Raw genomic sequence first — 16,112 nt, forward strand, 5'->3', positions numbered from 1 at the left:
TCAGTGTTGATCGAAGAAAATAACAAACATCTGCTGGTTTTCTGTTTTAAATAGTAAACTGGGAACTTTGAGCTCCTGAAACTGGAGATGCTTTTCACTTGATCAACAGATTAACTGATAATAAAAGTGGAATTATGTCAAACCGTCAGATGAAGCAGTATTTAGTTTTTTTTAATACGCGTTGCCTTTAAACTTTCAGATTCAGACGTGCAGGTTTTTATAACTTAAAATCAGCACGACAGAAACGTTTTTAAACGGTGTAATGTTCTTAAAATGAATTGATTCATGCAGATTAAAAAGTGGTGTGGCGTTATTAAACCTCCAGCTGAGAATCGGCTGCTCAGGCTGAACATTTATTCAGATCCTCCTGTTCGACATCAAAGCTGAAATGTTTCCCAGAAGCTTCTAGAATAATAATAAATCAGAAATATGTAATCACACAGGATTTAAATCATTGAAAGGATTCGTTTTATTTTTCACCTTTAAACCATAAAAACACATCTGTGAATCAAACCTCAACCCGGACGTGACGTCACTGTGATCCGGAAAGCCCCGCCCCGCTGCGAAGTGACGGTGTGCGCATCAAACGGCCCCCGGTGGCGGCGGGTGCGCTCGGTGCTGAAGCCTCTCTGCCCGCTAACGCGTCTGTCCGCGGAGTGTAGATGTAGTTTAAATCAGAGAAGTAAAAAAAAAAACTACAGACGGATCCGTTTACGGCAGAGTGTGACCGGAAACACGTGCGTCCACAGACAGCGGCAGCGTGACGTGAAGGTAACTGTCCGTGAACGTTGGCTGAGCTCACCGGTTCCTGATGGAGACAGAGGGACCCCTGAGTGCTGAGGACCGGTAACCGGAGCAGGTGAGACCACAGCGAGCTTCTTCTTCTTCACGTGAAACGGCTCGGTGCTGACTGCGTGGTGCGTTCAGGTGTCCGGTCCGAGTTTTGCATGCACCTCCAAATACCGCTTTTAAACGCTGTAATATTCTTTGTGGGGTCCATAAATGGTGAGAAGTGATTCTAAGTATATATTTTATGAACTTTTAAAGTCTTTAATATTTCAGTACACTTAGCAGAAGCACCGTTCTTTGATATTCAGTAAATATATGCGGTGGTCACGCCGTTTGATCAATGAGCACAGCAAAGTGTCTGGAAAGGACCTAAAGAGGTGGACGCATAATTCGGCAGATTAAATTTTGGAGGCTACCTGCCGAGATTTGCATCCACCTCTTTTCTCAGCAGAAATGAGCCTTAGCCGTCGGCAGGGAGGCAGAATTCAGCTCAACACCTGTTGCATGAGTCCTCTGCAGAATCGCACAGTAAGGTAACATGTGGTCAGACCCCCCCCCAGTAATTCTAACAAAATGTCAGTTTGTTTCCTCAACATTTCTTCTGGCTGCCGCTTGTCTCACTGAACTAAACACTTCCTCTGTTTCATCACAGTTTTTTTAATTATTTGATCAAAGCCATTCTGACCTGAGTTGATCTCATTTTGTTGTCATTTAAAATCAGCTGTAATTTTTTTAATTGTGTTAAATTTTTATGTATATTTACATTAAGGGGAGCCTGAAGATAAGTTTGGTCGAGGTGCCCCTTCATGGTTGATGGTTTGTAAGTTAGATGTTATTTAGACTCTGGACAGAGTCGTCAGCCAACCAGCAGCTTCACTATCAGAGTTACCTCAGACTTTGTGCTGATGAAGCTCCAGCAGCTTCACTACCAGAGTTACCTCAGACTTTGTGCTGATGAAGCTCCAGCAGCTTCACTACCAGAGTTACCTCAGACTTTGTGCTGATGAAGCTCCAGCAGCTTCACTACCAGAGTTACCTCAGACTTTGTGCTGATGAAGCTCCAGCAGCTTCACTATCAGAGTTACCTCAGACTTTGTGCTGATGAAGCTCCAGCAGCTTCACTGTTTAAAAGTCTGAGAAATAAATTATAGGGAAGCTAAAAACATCAGGCAGGTTTATTTCTACAACAGATCTGTTGTAATCCTCCTGCTTTTAACCAGCTGTCTTGGAGATTATTTTATCTGTAATTTGTACATATTAAAGTGATTTCACACCATGGGGGGGGCAAATTAATTTCTCATCTGTAGCTATTTATTTTACTTTGTTACCCTGAGTACGGCCATGTCCAAGATACAAAAAAACCTGTAAAATATTATTTTATGTGTCAGCAAATAGACATTGAGCTGAGCCCACTCTATCCATCCCTTTAATAAATCTGTGTGTGTTTGTGATGCTGGGCTCACATCACTGTGTCTTTAGAAACTTTTTCTAGATTTTGCTGCAGTCTGACAGACAGGGGCAGGACAATAAAACAACAACGATAATGATCGCGATAAAAACATTTTCAATAACAATATAACAAATGTTTAATACATTTTCAATAAATGTTTGATTTTATTCACTTTGAACTGGTCTCACGTCTCCCACAGACTCTGGTGATGGACGAGCCCGCCTGCAGAGAGGACGAGGACTCGTCTTCGTCTCACGTCGTGGGGGTCAGTCTGTGTGACTCCGCCCCCCTGCTTTGGCGGGTGGAGGACCTGAGGGCCTTGAGGTCTCAGGGCCTGGTGGGGGCGCTGCTGGGCTCGCTGCCCCGGACCCCCCGACAGAACGTCCGACTGGGCCGCCCGCTGCTGCTGCTGCCGGAGGAGGAGAGGCTGCTGGCCGAACGCCACGCTGCTGCCGCCCTACCGCCCGCCAACCGGGTAAGTGTCTGTAGCTTACCGGGTCAGGGTCTGTAGCTTACCGGGTCAGGGTCTGTAGCTTACCGGGTCGGTTCTTTAGCTAACCGGGTCAGGGTCTGTAGCTAACCGGGTCAGGGTCTGTAGCTTACCGGGTCGTTTCCTTTAGCTAACCGGGTCAGGGTCTGTAGCTAACCGGGTCAGGGTCTGTAGCTTACCGGGTCAGGGTCTGTAGCTTACCGGGTCAGGGTCTGTAGCTTACCGGGTCAGGGTCTGTAGCTTACCGGGTCGTTTCCTTTAGCTAACCGGGTCAGGGTCTGTAGCTTACCGGGTCGTTTCCTTTAGCTAACCGGGTCAGGTACTGTAGCTTACCGGGTCAGGGTCTGTAGCTAACCGGGTCAGGGTCTGTAGCTTACCGGGTCGTTTCCTTTAGCTAACCGGGTCAGGGTCTGTAGCTTACTGGGTCGGTTCCTTTAGCTAACCGGGTCAGGTACTGTAGCTTACCGGGTCAGGGTCTGTAGCTAACCGGGTCAGGGTCTGTAGCTTACTGGTTAGTAGTGACGGCTCTACCTGCTCCACATGTCGTTTCTGAGTTGTTGTTGTTGTGAGCAGGATGGCGAAGGGGCGGAGCTCCGTCTGCAGGTGGAGCAGCACGAGGAGGACCAGCAGAGGAGTTACGAGGAACAGACCGTCCTCGCTCTGGAGGACAGGAAGTCTGCGCTGGTCCGAGCCATGACCTCATCACACGCAGGTGAGAACGGGTGTTAGACATCACAAGTGTTGGACCCTGTGGGCTGGACCTGCACCTGATCCAACAGTTCTGGTTCTGGTCCTCTCAGGTTCTGGGTCTGGAGCTGGGACCGCAGACGAGGCCCTGCGGTGCCGTGTGGAGGCCCTGGACCGGAGCTTCACCTTCCCTCGCTCGGCGCTGGCGGTCCAGCTGAGCACAGCGAGGGCGGGGCTGGCTTACTGTCCCGAGGCCCGGGCCTTCCTGCAGGCCGACTGGCCAATCAGAGGGCAGGACAACCCACGCTGCGACGCCAGGTACCAGGTGTTCAGAGACCTGAGGGGGCGGGGCTTCTACCTGACCTCGGCGGGGAAGTTTGGAGGAGACTTCCTGGTGTACCCAGGTCAGTGCTGCTGTCAGACTGTCTCAGCTTCTCTCCCGGTTTCAGGGTTTTAAAGTCGAGCAGGTCGTCAGCTGATCTCGGGGGTCGGTGGTTCGATCCCGGCTCCTCATGCCCACCGTGGTCCAGCGGCTGGAAATGTTTGATTAGCTGAGAAAAAGACAACAAACCCCTTTTAAAGTTCTCGCTGCAGATCGTCCTGGAGCTCCGTCAGGTTCAGGCGTGGCGGCAAAGTCCCACGCTTCGCCGTGAAACAGGAAGTCGTTCTATCTTCACTGCACATGCTCAAATCCACCAAACTTTACGTGCTTTACAACGGTCCCGCCCCGAACACATCTACACGCCAATATTCATTTATAGTGATGGCGCCACCTGCTGGCAACAGGAAGTAAACGCTGTGTGACACTCGTGCGATTTTAAATAAAACTTTCTCAACATGTTCCCCTCTTCACGCACTGAGACGTAACGTAAAGTTACCGAAAGCTCTCTAGCGCCACATAGGGGACACAGGAAGTGACGCTGAAGTCCTCCGTGCATTCAGAACGGCGTCGGCAGAGCTGTGCGAGGGCCCGCACAACGCTGTTTGCAGCTTTAATTTTTCTATTCTCATAATGAAGATCAAGCAAGCAGTTATTTATTTTTTTTTTTTGCTCCACGGGACTCTACGGTGGCTGTGAGGGACAAAACATCTGATCAAATGTTAAAAAGCAGCAGAGCCGAATCAGTTCAGTGTTTCTGATGATTTATTGGCTGATATTGGTACATGTTAAATCATTCGAATCAGACGAAAGATGTTTCTTTTGAACTTAATTTTCCTTGTGCGTATTTGTTGAAAGCAGATTTTATCAGAATAGTAGGATAATCTTAGATTCTGTTGTTGTTTTTGTCCGATTTGTCAAATTCATGATTTAATTTTGGGCCCCAGATTTCTCTGCCAGAGAGATTTATCAGTTCTTATAAGCCGCTTTTCGACCAAACATCTCAATCTCATCTGAATTTGGAGGAACTAAAAGGTTCTTTCAGCCCACTGTTGTGTGCGTTTCCACCGCGGTCCAAAGACCTGCGAAGATCAGGCAAATTAACCAGCTGTAGGCCTGCACGCCGTACAAAGCGACCGACAGACATCATTATTTGTGACCACTGTCCACGAGCAACATTTATAAATGAACATCAGATTTGACTGGAATATAATGAAAAACTAAAGGCTGTGTTTGACCATTAAAGCAGCTTTTTTTGTGTGGGAGTAAAATGAGGAGACACGCGATAAAGTTCGTTACACATTTAATAACAAACTGGATAAAACCATCAAGAGAAAGCAAGACAAAAATAAAATGGTGACAGTTTGGAAGGTTATTAAAACATTTCCAGCAGATCAGCTGCAGCATCACGTCTGTGTCGCCTTTATTACCTGCTGCAATCAGCTGTTCCGCTTGTTTTGGAGAAGAGGAGACCGACTTCAGCTCTGTGGAAAAACGTCAAACAACAACCCAGTATTTAGCTCAACTCCATCAGCTGTTTGCTGTAAACACACCGCTGCGCGCCGGCTGCTGTTTCCCAGCAACACATTTAATGCCGACGTACGATCTCAGACTCGTGTGGCTGTTGGTTGTGATTTATTGGTTCGCCAACAACGGTGGAAAAGAGACGAGCAGTCGTAGAAAAACAGCCGATATTCTCCAGTTTAAGCCAGTAGCCTCTACTGTCCATTCAGAATTCACTGCAAAGCAAGCCCCGCCCCCGAAAGTACCGGTACTTTCAGAAAGTACCGCCCAGGGAGCCTTTGGGGGGTAAAGTTAAGACCTGAGAACTAAACTTAGACCCTGGTCCCTCTGGTGGAAGTTCCTCCAAAGGTTCCTGGTTCCGGGGTCTAGTTCTTTTGGTGGAAACGCTACAGAAACAGACCCAGGGCTCCTCCCAACAGGAGACCCCTGATCTGATCCTTCAGGGGCCCGGTGGGCTCACTCGTTGATCAACGACAGGGTGGACATTTTATCATCCGTTAGATATTTGTGGTTATTAGGAACATTGTATTATTTGAAAATATTTGTTAATTTAAATATTTCTCCCAGAGGAGTGACACTGACTCTGTCTCCTCTCCTTCAGGTGATCCTCTTCGGTTCCACGCTCACTTCATCGCCGTCTGTCTGTCCCTGGACGAGTCCGTCTGTCTGCTGGACGTCCTCGCCGTGGCCCGTCTGGGATCCAACGTGAAGAAGACCGTCCTGCTGTGCTCGCCGGGGACGGACGGAGGAGTGCTGTACACCTCCTTACAGTGGAGCGGCATGGTCTAGATCCGTACTGGGCTCAGCAGCCTGATCGGGGTCCTGCAGCGTTTGTCCTACTGGTCTGTGCTGCGCTCAGGGACACCGCCCGGGCCCCGGGTTTGGAACCACAAACTGAGACCAGACGCTGTTAAAAACTGAGGTGATGAGGACCACGTGGCTCCAGTTTTTTCTTATCGTTCTCTTCAGATCACCAGCTGGTTGGGCTCCTGGTGTGGCCCCCGAAGGGCCCCTTCCCTGTGTCAACAGTGTTATTAGTTTCATTAATAAATGCAATCTGAACAGAAATGAAAAGTCCTGCTAGAATCCAGTTTCATCATGATCTGGTTCCAGGTCTCCCAGCCCAGCTGGTTGGTCTCAGTACCTGATGGGGACCTGGATTCTCATGAACATAAAGAGGGTTGATGGTTTATTTTTGCCAGTATGAGAGGAGCCCACCTGGGGGGTCGGTCCAGAACCTGATGGTCGGTGTGAGAAGCAGCAGATTTACAGTTTACAGTTAAACCCTTTAAAAACAGTTTGGGTGAAATAAAGTTCCACCTGGACCAGAGTCCAGAGTAACCCGGTGAAACTGAGTCTGTCATTTGTCATTACAGTTTTAAAGTTATTTCAGCAGCAGCTCTAAAACAAACCTGGATCAGGTGAAGGTCCTTTGTGCAGAAATGACAAGTTTGGGACCTGAACCCGGTTCAAAGTGACACAGACCCGACCCAGGTCCAGATGGGCTCGGGGCTGATTGGTGGATCTTCACGCTGCTGCAGGTCTTCAGTAGAAAGGTAGGGTGCCGTTCCAGTCTATAGCGGCTCCGGCCCACTTGGTCCTGATGGTCATCTCCAGGGAGGGGAACCTCCTCTCTGGGTCTCCGTCTGAGTCCCTGGCCGACGCCTCCCAGTGGTGGGAGTGAGTATCTGCAGGACGAGCAGGATGCAAACAGATTCTGGATTAGACGTGAACAGGGACAGAGACCCTGACCCGGTACGACCGGTCCTCACCTACAGTCAGCCGGGCCGTGGTTCTCTGGGAGTTCTGGCCGTTGTAGTAGTGAAGCTGGAACAGGTGCTCCATCTTCCAGTCAGACAGCAGCGAGCGGGTCAGGCTGAACACGACCGAGAAGCTGCTGTTGATGCAGCAGAGCCAGACCGGAAACCTGGGGGTCTTCAGCATGCTGCCCACCTGCAGACAGAACTGGGGGGGTTTACTTTAAAACTTAAGACCCGGTCAGACGCCGGTCCCGTTTCCTGGCCTGGTGTGTGGGAACACACAATAACCGCGGGTCTCGATTAGAAGCCTGGTCTGTTAAACCTGTTAAAGCCCGGCGGGTCTTTGTGCTTCTTAAATCTAATAAATGTTTAATCCTCTGCCGGCATGGACACGCTGCACATCGTTACATCGTTCAGTTCGGTTTTTTGGGGGGAAAAAAAAATCTGATTTTCCGGTTTGAAAAACGAGAGATAAAAAAAAAGCCAAATTGTTCCAGAAGTAATTTTCATACTGGTTAAAATAAAACACGATGATAGTTTCTACATCCCGTCGTCGTTACTGAGCAGAGATTCATCACAAATGAAATAAAAGACTTTAATGAAATGAAGCATTAATATTCAGGCGATTAGAGTAGAGAGCTCACAGAGGAAACATGTTGGAAACACAAGCTCCTCTGTAATTAAAACATGACACGGTCTGAATGTGAGGAGGTGGAATCAGACACTGAACTATAAATCTATTGTTACACTGGAGATCACAAGTAATTCCACCTTAACAGCAGGCGTCAGTTAACGACCCTCTGACCTGACTCACCAGGGTTTTCTGATTTAGGATTTGTTCTTTGCACTCAGCTGTTCTAATTTAAATGAATTATTTATCTCATTATTAAACGCACTCCTGCAGTAACGTAAAGCTGTTCGTCTCGACTTCACTGTCATTTCTGATGATGTTGCGTCTGATCCTGATTAAAAAGCCGCAGTAAGGAAGGTGAATCCACCTGCGGCAGTCTGCCTCGCTCCATCTGCTCTCGGCTCCAGTGGAGATACCCCACATCGCTGCGAGACAGGACGCCCTGCAGGGGGCGCTCCAGAGGCCGGCCGTCCTCCCCAAAGTACAGAGTCCCATTGAAGACCTGCGGACTGGCCCTGCCTGTCAGCATCAGGTTCAGCAAAGCCTGCAGAGACCGAGGAGGGGAGACGACCCGTGAGGGAGGCTCGGGTCCCGTAGGAGCGTCATGACTTCCTCCTCAACAGGTGAGCTTCTTACCTGACGACAGACAAAGTTTCCCAGACTGAGGTGCAGCAGGTGGGAGGTGCTCGAGTCCATGTCCTCCTTCAGCCTGCGAGGAAGAGGTTTAAAATATTCATGTCATAAAACTCTGAGCTGAGGTTATGTTTTATCTTTGAAAAGTTTGTCCTTTTAGCTCTGTGCCTGGAAACTGTGTGTGTTTTACAGTCCCCTCCAAAAGTATTAGAACGATGAGGAATTTGACTTCCTGTTCCACTACTGCTGGAGGGGACTGTATAAATCAGCCAGAACTTTAGTTTGAAACTGTGAGCTAACGTGATCAGCTGATTGGGAAGAAGCATGACGTCGTGTTAAAGACGTCTGTGAATTCGTCTCAGTTTTTCTTGTTGGACCTTATTTTTAATTTTAGTTTTGCAAATCTGGAAATCTAGATTTGAGCTTTAGAAAACTTCCACGTTTTACAGGTTAACCACGGGGTCACAGCTGCTGTCTGACAGAAGAATTATCAGTCCGATCAAACAGTTTGCAGCAGCTCCAAGAAAACTGATTGGTCACAAATCCAGCTGTCTCTAGAACAGATCTGCTCTGTCCGACGTGTTCACTCTGCAGCCTGTACGGGGCTCCAGCGTCACCGTAAGTTACCTGTCGACTGTCCGGGAGCAGATGAGGCTGTACAGGAACAGGATGACGCCGTGACTTCCCTCCTCTTTAAACTGCAACAACAACAGGCATCACTAATCAGCTGCTGCGTGTGCTGACAGATAACTTTCCTCAGAAGCACTGATCAGGTTCTGTGGATCTACTCACACGCTGGATGTGCTCCAGGATGAAGCTCCTGACGTCCTCCTTCTCCTGAAATGTGAACAGCTGCAGCTGAAGGACAGACGGGTCAGTTATTAACCTGCGTGACGTCCTGCGTGTTAACATGTGATGGCTGTCAGTACGGGCCGGTACCCTCTCTGTGAAGTTGTCCAGTTTGTAGTCCAGGTGAGGCGTGATGCAGTAGTCTTCGGCTACCAAGGTAACGGTGGCGCTGACCTCCTGGCCGGCCAACCAGAGGCTGTCGGCCAACGCCGCCGCCAACGCCCTCTCCTGATCCTTCTGTCCTACGTCACACAGACTGGAGACAGCAGGTACATGACAGGGAGTGGACAAAATAACAGAAACACCTACTGGCGACATGGTGACATCACTAAAGAGAGGTCAGATAATCAGGTGGGAAACCTGTTCAGTGAGATCATCCAAACGGGGATGTGGACGTGTAACCAGGCTGTCGTGGCGAGTCTGAAGGCCCAAGTCTCAGTAAGCCCGTCGTTTTACCTTCCAACCCTCAGCTGTGGTCAGAATGAGAATGCGGATCCAGTCGGCTGAAACGAGCTGGCTGCAGGGCGTCTTCAGCTCAAACTAACTCCCAGCCCGTGTAGGTTCACGGGTCAACGTCGAGGAGATGTCTTCATCTTCCCAGGTCTATGAGGGTCTTCACGGATGTCTTTGGCGACACGCAGCCAACTGACCCTTCGCTAAGCCCCGCCCCCTTAGTTATTGTTGCTAAGTCCGACAAACTGTCGGCGCTGCTGCTGTTTATTACTGCACTCCCAGAGAAATACTGACAAATTTGTTGGAAAAAGTGATCTCAGAGAGAAGCAGACAGTTTTACAGTCGCATTAAACATTTGACGGTTTTCTTCAGACTGTCAGACTGAGTCAAACGGACTCTAACGGACCCAGACGTGACCTAGATGTGACCCAGACTGACTCAGACGTCGTCTGACGTGAAAAAAATGAAAGATGGAAGCTAAAGCCTACCAATCACACAGTACAAGTGAACCACTGCATCCCCCGACGATTGAGACAAAAGACAACGAGCTGGGTCTGTCTCTGTTCATTATTACAGTCATTAAAAAGCAGAACAGCGTTACATTAGGAACAATCCACAGCCGACATGTTTCTGGATTTATTTCAGGTTTTTGGAAAGAGAATAAATCGTCCTTCTCCTTTCAGCCTCTCTGGGTAGCTGCTGTAACTGTTACAACAGGAACAGCGTTTGACCAGATCTTAGAAAAATAGAGCCAGAAAAAAGCTGGAAAACGACTCTTTCTGCATCAGAGTCGATGGAGCGCAGCCATGAAAGTGTCAGACCTCAGTTAGAGCGAGACCTATACTGTGCTGTGATTGGCCAGCTGTGTATTCAGGGCGTGGCTTAGCGAAGGGCCAATTATGAACACGTCTGCATACACAGATACCCAGTTTACTGTAAACAGAACCATGTGCAAGCCCATTATGGAGAACATGAATTAACATTAGATCTTGACCGATCCTGCTGGCGTGTCGGAGATTTTAATAATCAATGAAGTTACGCTGCTGTGCCTCGTGGGAAAATGTGCACAGTAACGCACCCCTAAAATAACCAAAACCGTGAAATAGTGTGCCGTTGACCGTAGGCCTGTTTTTTATTTGGTCAATGGTGCAATCGCTTTCTGCTGCCTCAGCAACGCACCAACAATGTGCCTGACCACACCTCATTTTAAGACCAACACTGGGCTCACAGATGGGCGCAAGCGCATTTGCTATTTAAACAACTTGGTCGCTTCGCGTGCAAATGTCAACTGCGCCGGTTGGAAACTAAACACTTGTGCTGTTGCTTTATGCTGGGTGCAAGACAGGGCCAATAATCTTTTTGGCCTTTTTGATAACCGTAGGTTTGTTTTCATCCTGTGGTGGAAAATGTCTTGGGGACCGTCACGTCAAACAGTCAGTTGAGGTGGTTCAGGAATCTGATCAGGCGTCCTCCTGGATGCTGGATGGGGCTTTTCTGGACAAATCTAACTGCCCCGCTGTCCTGCATTCTGTGGAGGGGTTACATATCCCATCAGGTCTGAGAAAGGAGGACAATGCTGAAGAGAAGAACCTTTGCTTAGCCAGCTGCCACCTTGACCTGGACCTCGAGAAGTAGAACTATCTAACTGATCCTCCACGTCTGTCTTTTGACTTTGAGGTGGTTTGGACTTCTATCAAGATGCTGGGGCAGACCCAGAAGTACTCTGGACGGTTTATATTTCCTGTCTGGTCTGGGAACACCTGAGGCAGCGTGTTTACACGTGGTTCTGTTTGGACCGCAGTGGGTATCTGCATAAGCAGCGAGGACGGTCCACGTGGTCATAGATTTTGGGATGCACATGGAGGTGTTCTGGACCCTCACAGGGTCATTGATGCTGAAAGGTTAATTTAAGCTTTCGTCAGCTGCCCTCGTCCCCGCAATAACATGTCGGTACTACTTTACTGCTTGCAGTTAGTGACGTCACCGTGTTCCCAGGTCTGACCTTACCGAGAGAAACAAAGGTAAGTCTGAAAGGATCATTTAATGTTTGTTGGGTCGGTGAGGTGATGAAGCTCCATAGTTCAGGCTGCATCTGTCGGATCATGTTGCAGGTGCGTTTTCCAGCGTGAACTTGTCGGCAGGTATCATCTTTACTGCACATGTCAAACAGGATCACGTAATGAAGAATGACACCAGATCTGTGCTCACCTGTGCAGCGTCCGACCGTCCGAGCTGCCCGGCCGGACGAACAGCAAGTATTTAATGATACGAGCCTGGACGACCATCTGAATGGCCCGAGCCCCGCCCTGAAACACACACACACACACACACACCTGACCAGGTGAGACTGATACCAAAACAGTGCAGAGACCGGTGTAGTGACAACGGTACCTGTGGTTGTAGGAAGTAAGTTAAGGAACTGGAAGTAGCAGCCAACAGTAACGGTCGAATAAGTTGGGAAAGATAAGTAAGAGTACCTCCTAACAGCAGGACTGAAAGTAGTATCTGTACCAGGATCTCACCCTGTCAGTCTCCAGAGCGTAGGACAACTCCGAGTTCGGCTCTCTGAACTGAAAGAAAGATTTCCTCCACTCGTAGTTGAAGACGTGAAACGTTCCACCAAACAGAATCCTCCTCAGGCTCTAAGCACAGAAACAAGCAGAAACATGAGTACGGAGCTGATCTGGATCCCGTTCTGAACTAAACGTGCTAAACTTTGTTAATTAAGATAACAATAAAGGGATGAGGTTACAGATCAAAACGTTCTCACTCCCACGTCGTCACATATAGACACACGGTCAAGACCCCGATGGCGTCAGTTTGTAACGCAAGTAGTGTCATTTATTAGCGCTAAAGGTTAGGTGTAGGATATTTAACAGTAAAAGTCGGTTGGGTTGGACTGAGGAACACAAAGTTAAGTTAATGTCATTTCAACCTAAACCATGATATTTTCCTAAACCTAACCAAACTGCGACATTCAGTTGTAACGTTAACCAATAGTTTGAAAGTCCGTTGCATATGTATAGTTGCTAACTTGACCGCAGAGCTCTACACGTCCATAAACGACGCTAAAAAAGCTACGCCAAGGGGTCTGACCAAGCGTCCATGTGTGACGAGTCGGGAGGGAAAACGTGTTGTACAAAGGCTGGAGTGGACTCTCAAACAACCACATATTACCACAAGGAAAGAAGAGGAAGCAGCGGCTGGATGAATCTTATGTCATAGTTTGAAAGTGAAAGAGAAGCCCTGACAGGTTGAAATCTAATAAATAATCTGTAGGGAGGCTGAAAAAATTTGAGTCAGTCTTAGAATAAAAAAATAGCTTTTGAGTTTTCCCGTGTTTCTCCAACACACTTTGCAGCTTGCTGTCGTTCTTCTGCTGCATCTTGTTGTTTTCCTGGTCTGAATCTTATAAACGGTGACCTGGTGTGCATAGGTTGGGAAAATGTTTGGAAAACATTGAAGTTCGAGTTTGGAAAGAGCAAATCTCTGTTTTTGAACTTTGGCAGATGTAAATTTGCCCACATGTGGTAGATTTTTCTGGACTTTAGTGTTTGGAACCCACAGAAGAAAATCCACAGTCTTTCCTGTGAAGTGGGATTTGTATGTGTGAAATGGGTTTTGCACATTTGTGTATCACTTCCTGTCAATTTTTCACGTTTCATTCGTGACTCCCCTTTGTGGATTGTCTTCTGTGGGTTACGTAATAAAGTCCAATTAGATCTTCCATACCCACACAGGCCCTGTTGTCTCGCTGTGGTCTGGAACTCCGAAACAGGCGGACTGAAAAAACTAAATTCAGGATTAACATGTTGTTTGCTCTCTATTGAAGTTTAGTCCGATCACTTTGTGTCGTCATGTTGTATTTGCAAGAAGTGTGATTGTATAGAAGTCTGTGAGAAAATGTTTCTACTTGTCAGCTGATTTATTCCCTCAGTAAACACTTTCCTGATGAGTTTCTGGTCTCAGTCGCTAGTTTCAAGTCTTCTTCAACACAGCGTGATGTTCATTTAGTAAATTATGGTCCCATTTAGAGGAACAGAGACCGGGAAGCAGGGGAGGCTTAAGGGCGGGGTTACAAGGTGACTACCACGGGTCTATCAGGATAGAGGCGACTCGTATCTGCTGCTCTGTGTACATTTAACCAGCGCCAACCAGGAGTCGGCTGCTCATTTTTCAGTAAGTACGTTTTCTTTTTAGCCTGTTTGTCGCTACCAAAAATTAGCATCCCAGCTAATATCACAGTTAGCATGAATTACAGATGCACCGAGCTCATCAAGCTAGCTAGCTCCACCCTCTCATCCAAATATGGTCACGTCTGGTTCCAAAAAACAACACGGCGGGCAAAATAACTTTTTAATTTTTTTGATTTTTTGATAAATGTTTTATTCTTTTTTTTTTTTTTTATTGCAGATCACATTTGTTACAATTTGCTGAAAAAAAAAGAAATTGAACTTGTGATACAAAAATCATTTAGTGCGGCCAAAGTAACTCGAGGCTTCCGAGTTACGGTGGTCCACAAACCAACAGTGACGTCACACCAGCAAACCCAGTTCCAAGCTGGAGCTGTTGTCACGTAGGTCAGTTTGGGGTCAGTTTAATCTCCAGACAGCAGCAGGACCGGTGACAGGGAACCGGCTCATGTTTCCACTGGAAACAGACTTTAAGTGAACGTTTGTGTCTCAGACAGTCTCACCTCCGTGAGCTGTGGGGTGACCGGTGTCCCTCCGAGGCCCGGGGGGATGACCAGAGTCCTGGGGATGGAGCAGGGCTGTGGGAGGGTCCTGCAGGGTGGAGGAGCCTCCTCCTGCTCCTCCTCCTTCGTCACATCCACCAGCCTCTGAGGAGAGGAGGAAACGCCTCAGCACACCTGACGACAACAACAACCTCACCAGCTCCCACCCAGCCACAAGTTTAAATCCCTGTCAGCGCCCCCTGCGGGCTGCAGGGCTCATTACAGACAGAATGTGGATCACTGGACCTGGACCCTGAACTCTGAAGGCTTGTATGGGCATCAAGAACCTCGGAAGTATTCGTAACTTAATGTCAGTATTACTGTATGGTACTGGAAATAGCAGTAACAGTACAAGTAGCCTAGTTGTAACAGTAGTAACACTAGTAGTCATAACAGTAATTGTTGTAGTAGTTGTTGAGAAACAGTAGTATCATAAAGTAAATTGTCGTCACTCACGTCAGGATTCTTGTTGACTTCCTGTTGAAGCAGCTCGATGTAGTCCAGCCTGCGGTCTGTCATCACCAACAACTACCAACTACTACTAGTAATATTACAGTACTGCTTTTTCTGCCACAGCCTTATGTCACACTAACATAACTAACCTGATACTAAAGATGTACGTGATGATGCTAATATTTGTTCTACTGCAGTTCTCTGTGGTACTAACCGTAGTACTACCTGCTCCTGAATAAGCTGCTGAGACGAACAGCAGCTCAGCGATGAAACTGAACACTGAGTTTGTGTTACAGGATCAGATTCTGCTGGAAACTGACCACAGCGCAGCAGAGCATCAGGCCCAGCAGCTCCTCTGATTGGCTCACACAGACACCAATCAACAGCAGGCTTACTGTCTGAGGTCACAGAGCCCACCTGACTAAAATAACTCCCCAGTGATTTAATAATGTTGTTTGAACAAACTTGTCAGATTTCATAATGTAAATGGATTTAGAGGTGTATGGAGGATGGATAGATTAATGGATTTAGAGATTTATTGATGTATCGATAGATGACAAAACTTTTCTATGTTAAGATAAACAGATTTAAAGATAGATGTACAGATACTCTGCTGATGCTTTGTATCTGTACACGCGTAGGACCTGTTGGGTTTCTGTAAATATCATCGCAGAGTACGCTCTAGACCTGCTCTTTTATGAAAAGCACTCAGAGAATAACTGTTGTTGTGATTTGGCGTTATATAAATAAAATTGAATTGGATAGATTAAAAATGTAATTATATTTATAGATTTATTTATATATACACACACACACACTACAAGTCAGACGTTATTATATACACTACCGTTCAAAAGTTTGGGGTCACCCAAACAATTTTGTGTTTTCCTGAAAAGTCACACTTATTCACCACCATACGTTGTGAAATGAATAGAAAATGGAGTCAAGAAATTGACAAGGTTAGAAATAATGATTTGTATTTGAAATAAGATCTTTTTTACATCAAACTTTGCTTTCGTCAAAGAATCCTCCATTTGCAGCAATTACAGCATTGCAGACCTTTGGCATTCTAGCTGTTAATTTGTTGAGGTAATCTGGAGAAATTGCACCCCACGCTTCCAGAAGCAGCTCCCACAAGTTGGATTGGTTGGATGGGCACTTCTTGCGTACCATACGGTCAAGCTGCTCCCACAACAGCTCAATGGGGTTCAGATCTGGTGACTGCGCTGGCCACTCCATTACCGATAGAATACCAGCTGCCTGCTTCTGCTCTAAATAG

The 16,112-nt window shown here is 47.3% G+C and overlaps 2 protein-coding genes across 3 annotated transcripts; one reads left to right on the forward strand and one right to left on the reverse strand.

The window, feature by feature from the left end:
• The first annotated feature begins 607 nt into the window (after window positions 1-607).
• Window positions 608-6,670, forward strand: tsen34 (TSEN34 tRNA splicing endonuclease subunit). Of its 2 annotated transcripts, none has more exons than XM_046073704.1 (5): window positions 608-859; window positions 2,439-2,714; window positions 3,303-3,441; window positions 3,530-3,820; window positions 5,921-6,670. In XM_046073704.1, the coding sequence occupies exons 2-5, from the start codon at window positions 2,448-2,450 to the stop codon at window positions 6,106-6,108; spliced, it is 885 nt and encodes a 294-aa protein (XP_045929660.1). In that variant the 5' UTR covers window positions 608-859; window positions 2,439-2,447; the 3' UTR covers window positions 6,109-6,670. The 2 variants fall into 2 exon arrangements, with proteins under 2 accessions (XP_045929660.1, XP_045929659.1); XM_046073703.1 differs by lacking the exon at window positions 608-859 and adding an exon at window positions 984-1,005.
• mindy4b (MINDY family member 4B) lies at window positions 5,222-15,199 on the reverse strand. Its single transcript, XM_046073702.1, has 12 exons — window positions 14,837-15,199; window positions 14,342-14,485; window positions 12,168-12,287; window positions 11,854-11,951; window positions 9,283-9,448; window positions 9,136-9,201; window positions 8,971-9,041; window positions 8,347-8,419; window positions 8,078-8,254; window positions 7,092-7,272; window positions 6,732-7,007; window positions 5,222-5,279 (listed from the first exon to the last, which is right to left on the reverse strand). The coding sequence occupies exons 1-11, from the start codon at window positions 14,897-14,899 to the stop codon at window positions 6,865-6,867; spliced, it is 1,302 nt and encodes a 433-aa protein (XP_045929658.1). The 5' UTR covers window positions 14,900-15,199; the 3' UTR covers window positions 5,222-5,279; window positions 6,732-6,864.
• Between the last annotated feature and the right edge of the window lie 913 nt (window positions 15,200-16,112).

This window comes from Micropterus dolomieu, linkage group LG17 (genome assembly GCF_021292245.1).
Source record: "Micropterus dolomieu isolate WLL.071019.BEF.003 ecotype Adirondacks linkage group LG17, ASM2129224v1, whole genome shotgun sequence".
Lineage (NCBI taxonomy): Eukaryota > Metazoa > Chordata > Actinopteri > Centrarchiformes > Centrarchidae > Micropterus > Micropterus dolomieu.

Coding starts and splice junctions, on each gene's coding strand:
- mindy4b (XM_046073702.1), bottom strand. CDS start 14,899: ATGACAGACCGCAGGCTGGACTACATCGAGCTGCTTCAACAGGAAGTC. Junction 12,288..14,341: donor TCACCCCACAGCTCACGGAG/GTGAGACTGTCT, acceptor TTCTGTGCTTAG/AGCCTGAGGAGGATTCTGTT. Junction 9,202..9,282: donor TGGACAACTTCACAGAGAGG/GTACCGGCCCGT, acceptor TCTGTCCTTCAG/CTGCAGCTGTTCACATTTCA.
- tsen34 (XM_046073703.1), top strand. Junction 3,442..3,529: donor CATGACCTCATCACACGCAG/GTGAGAACGGGT, acceptor TGGTCCTCTCAG/GTTCTGGGTCTGGAGCTGGG. Junction 3,821..5,920: donor AGACTTCCTGGTGTACCCAG/GTCAGTGCTGCT, acceptor CCTCTCCTTCAG/GTGATCCTCTTCGGTTCCAC.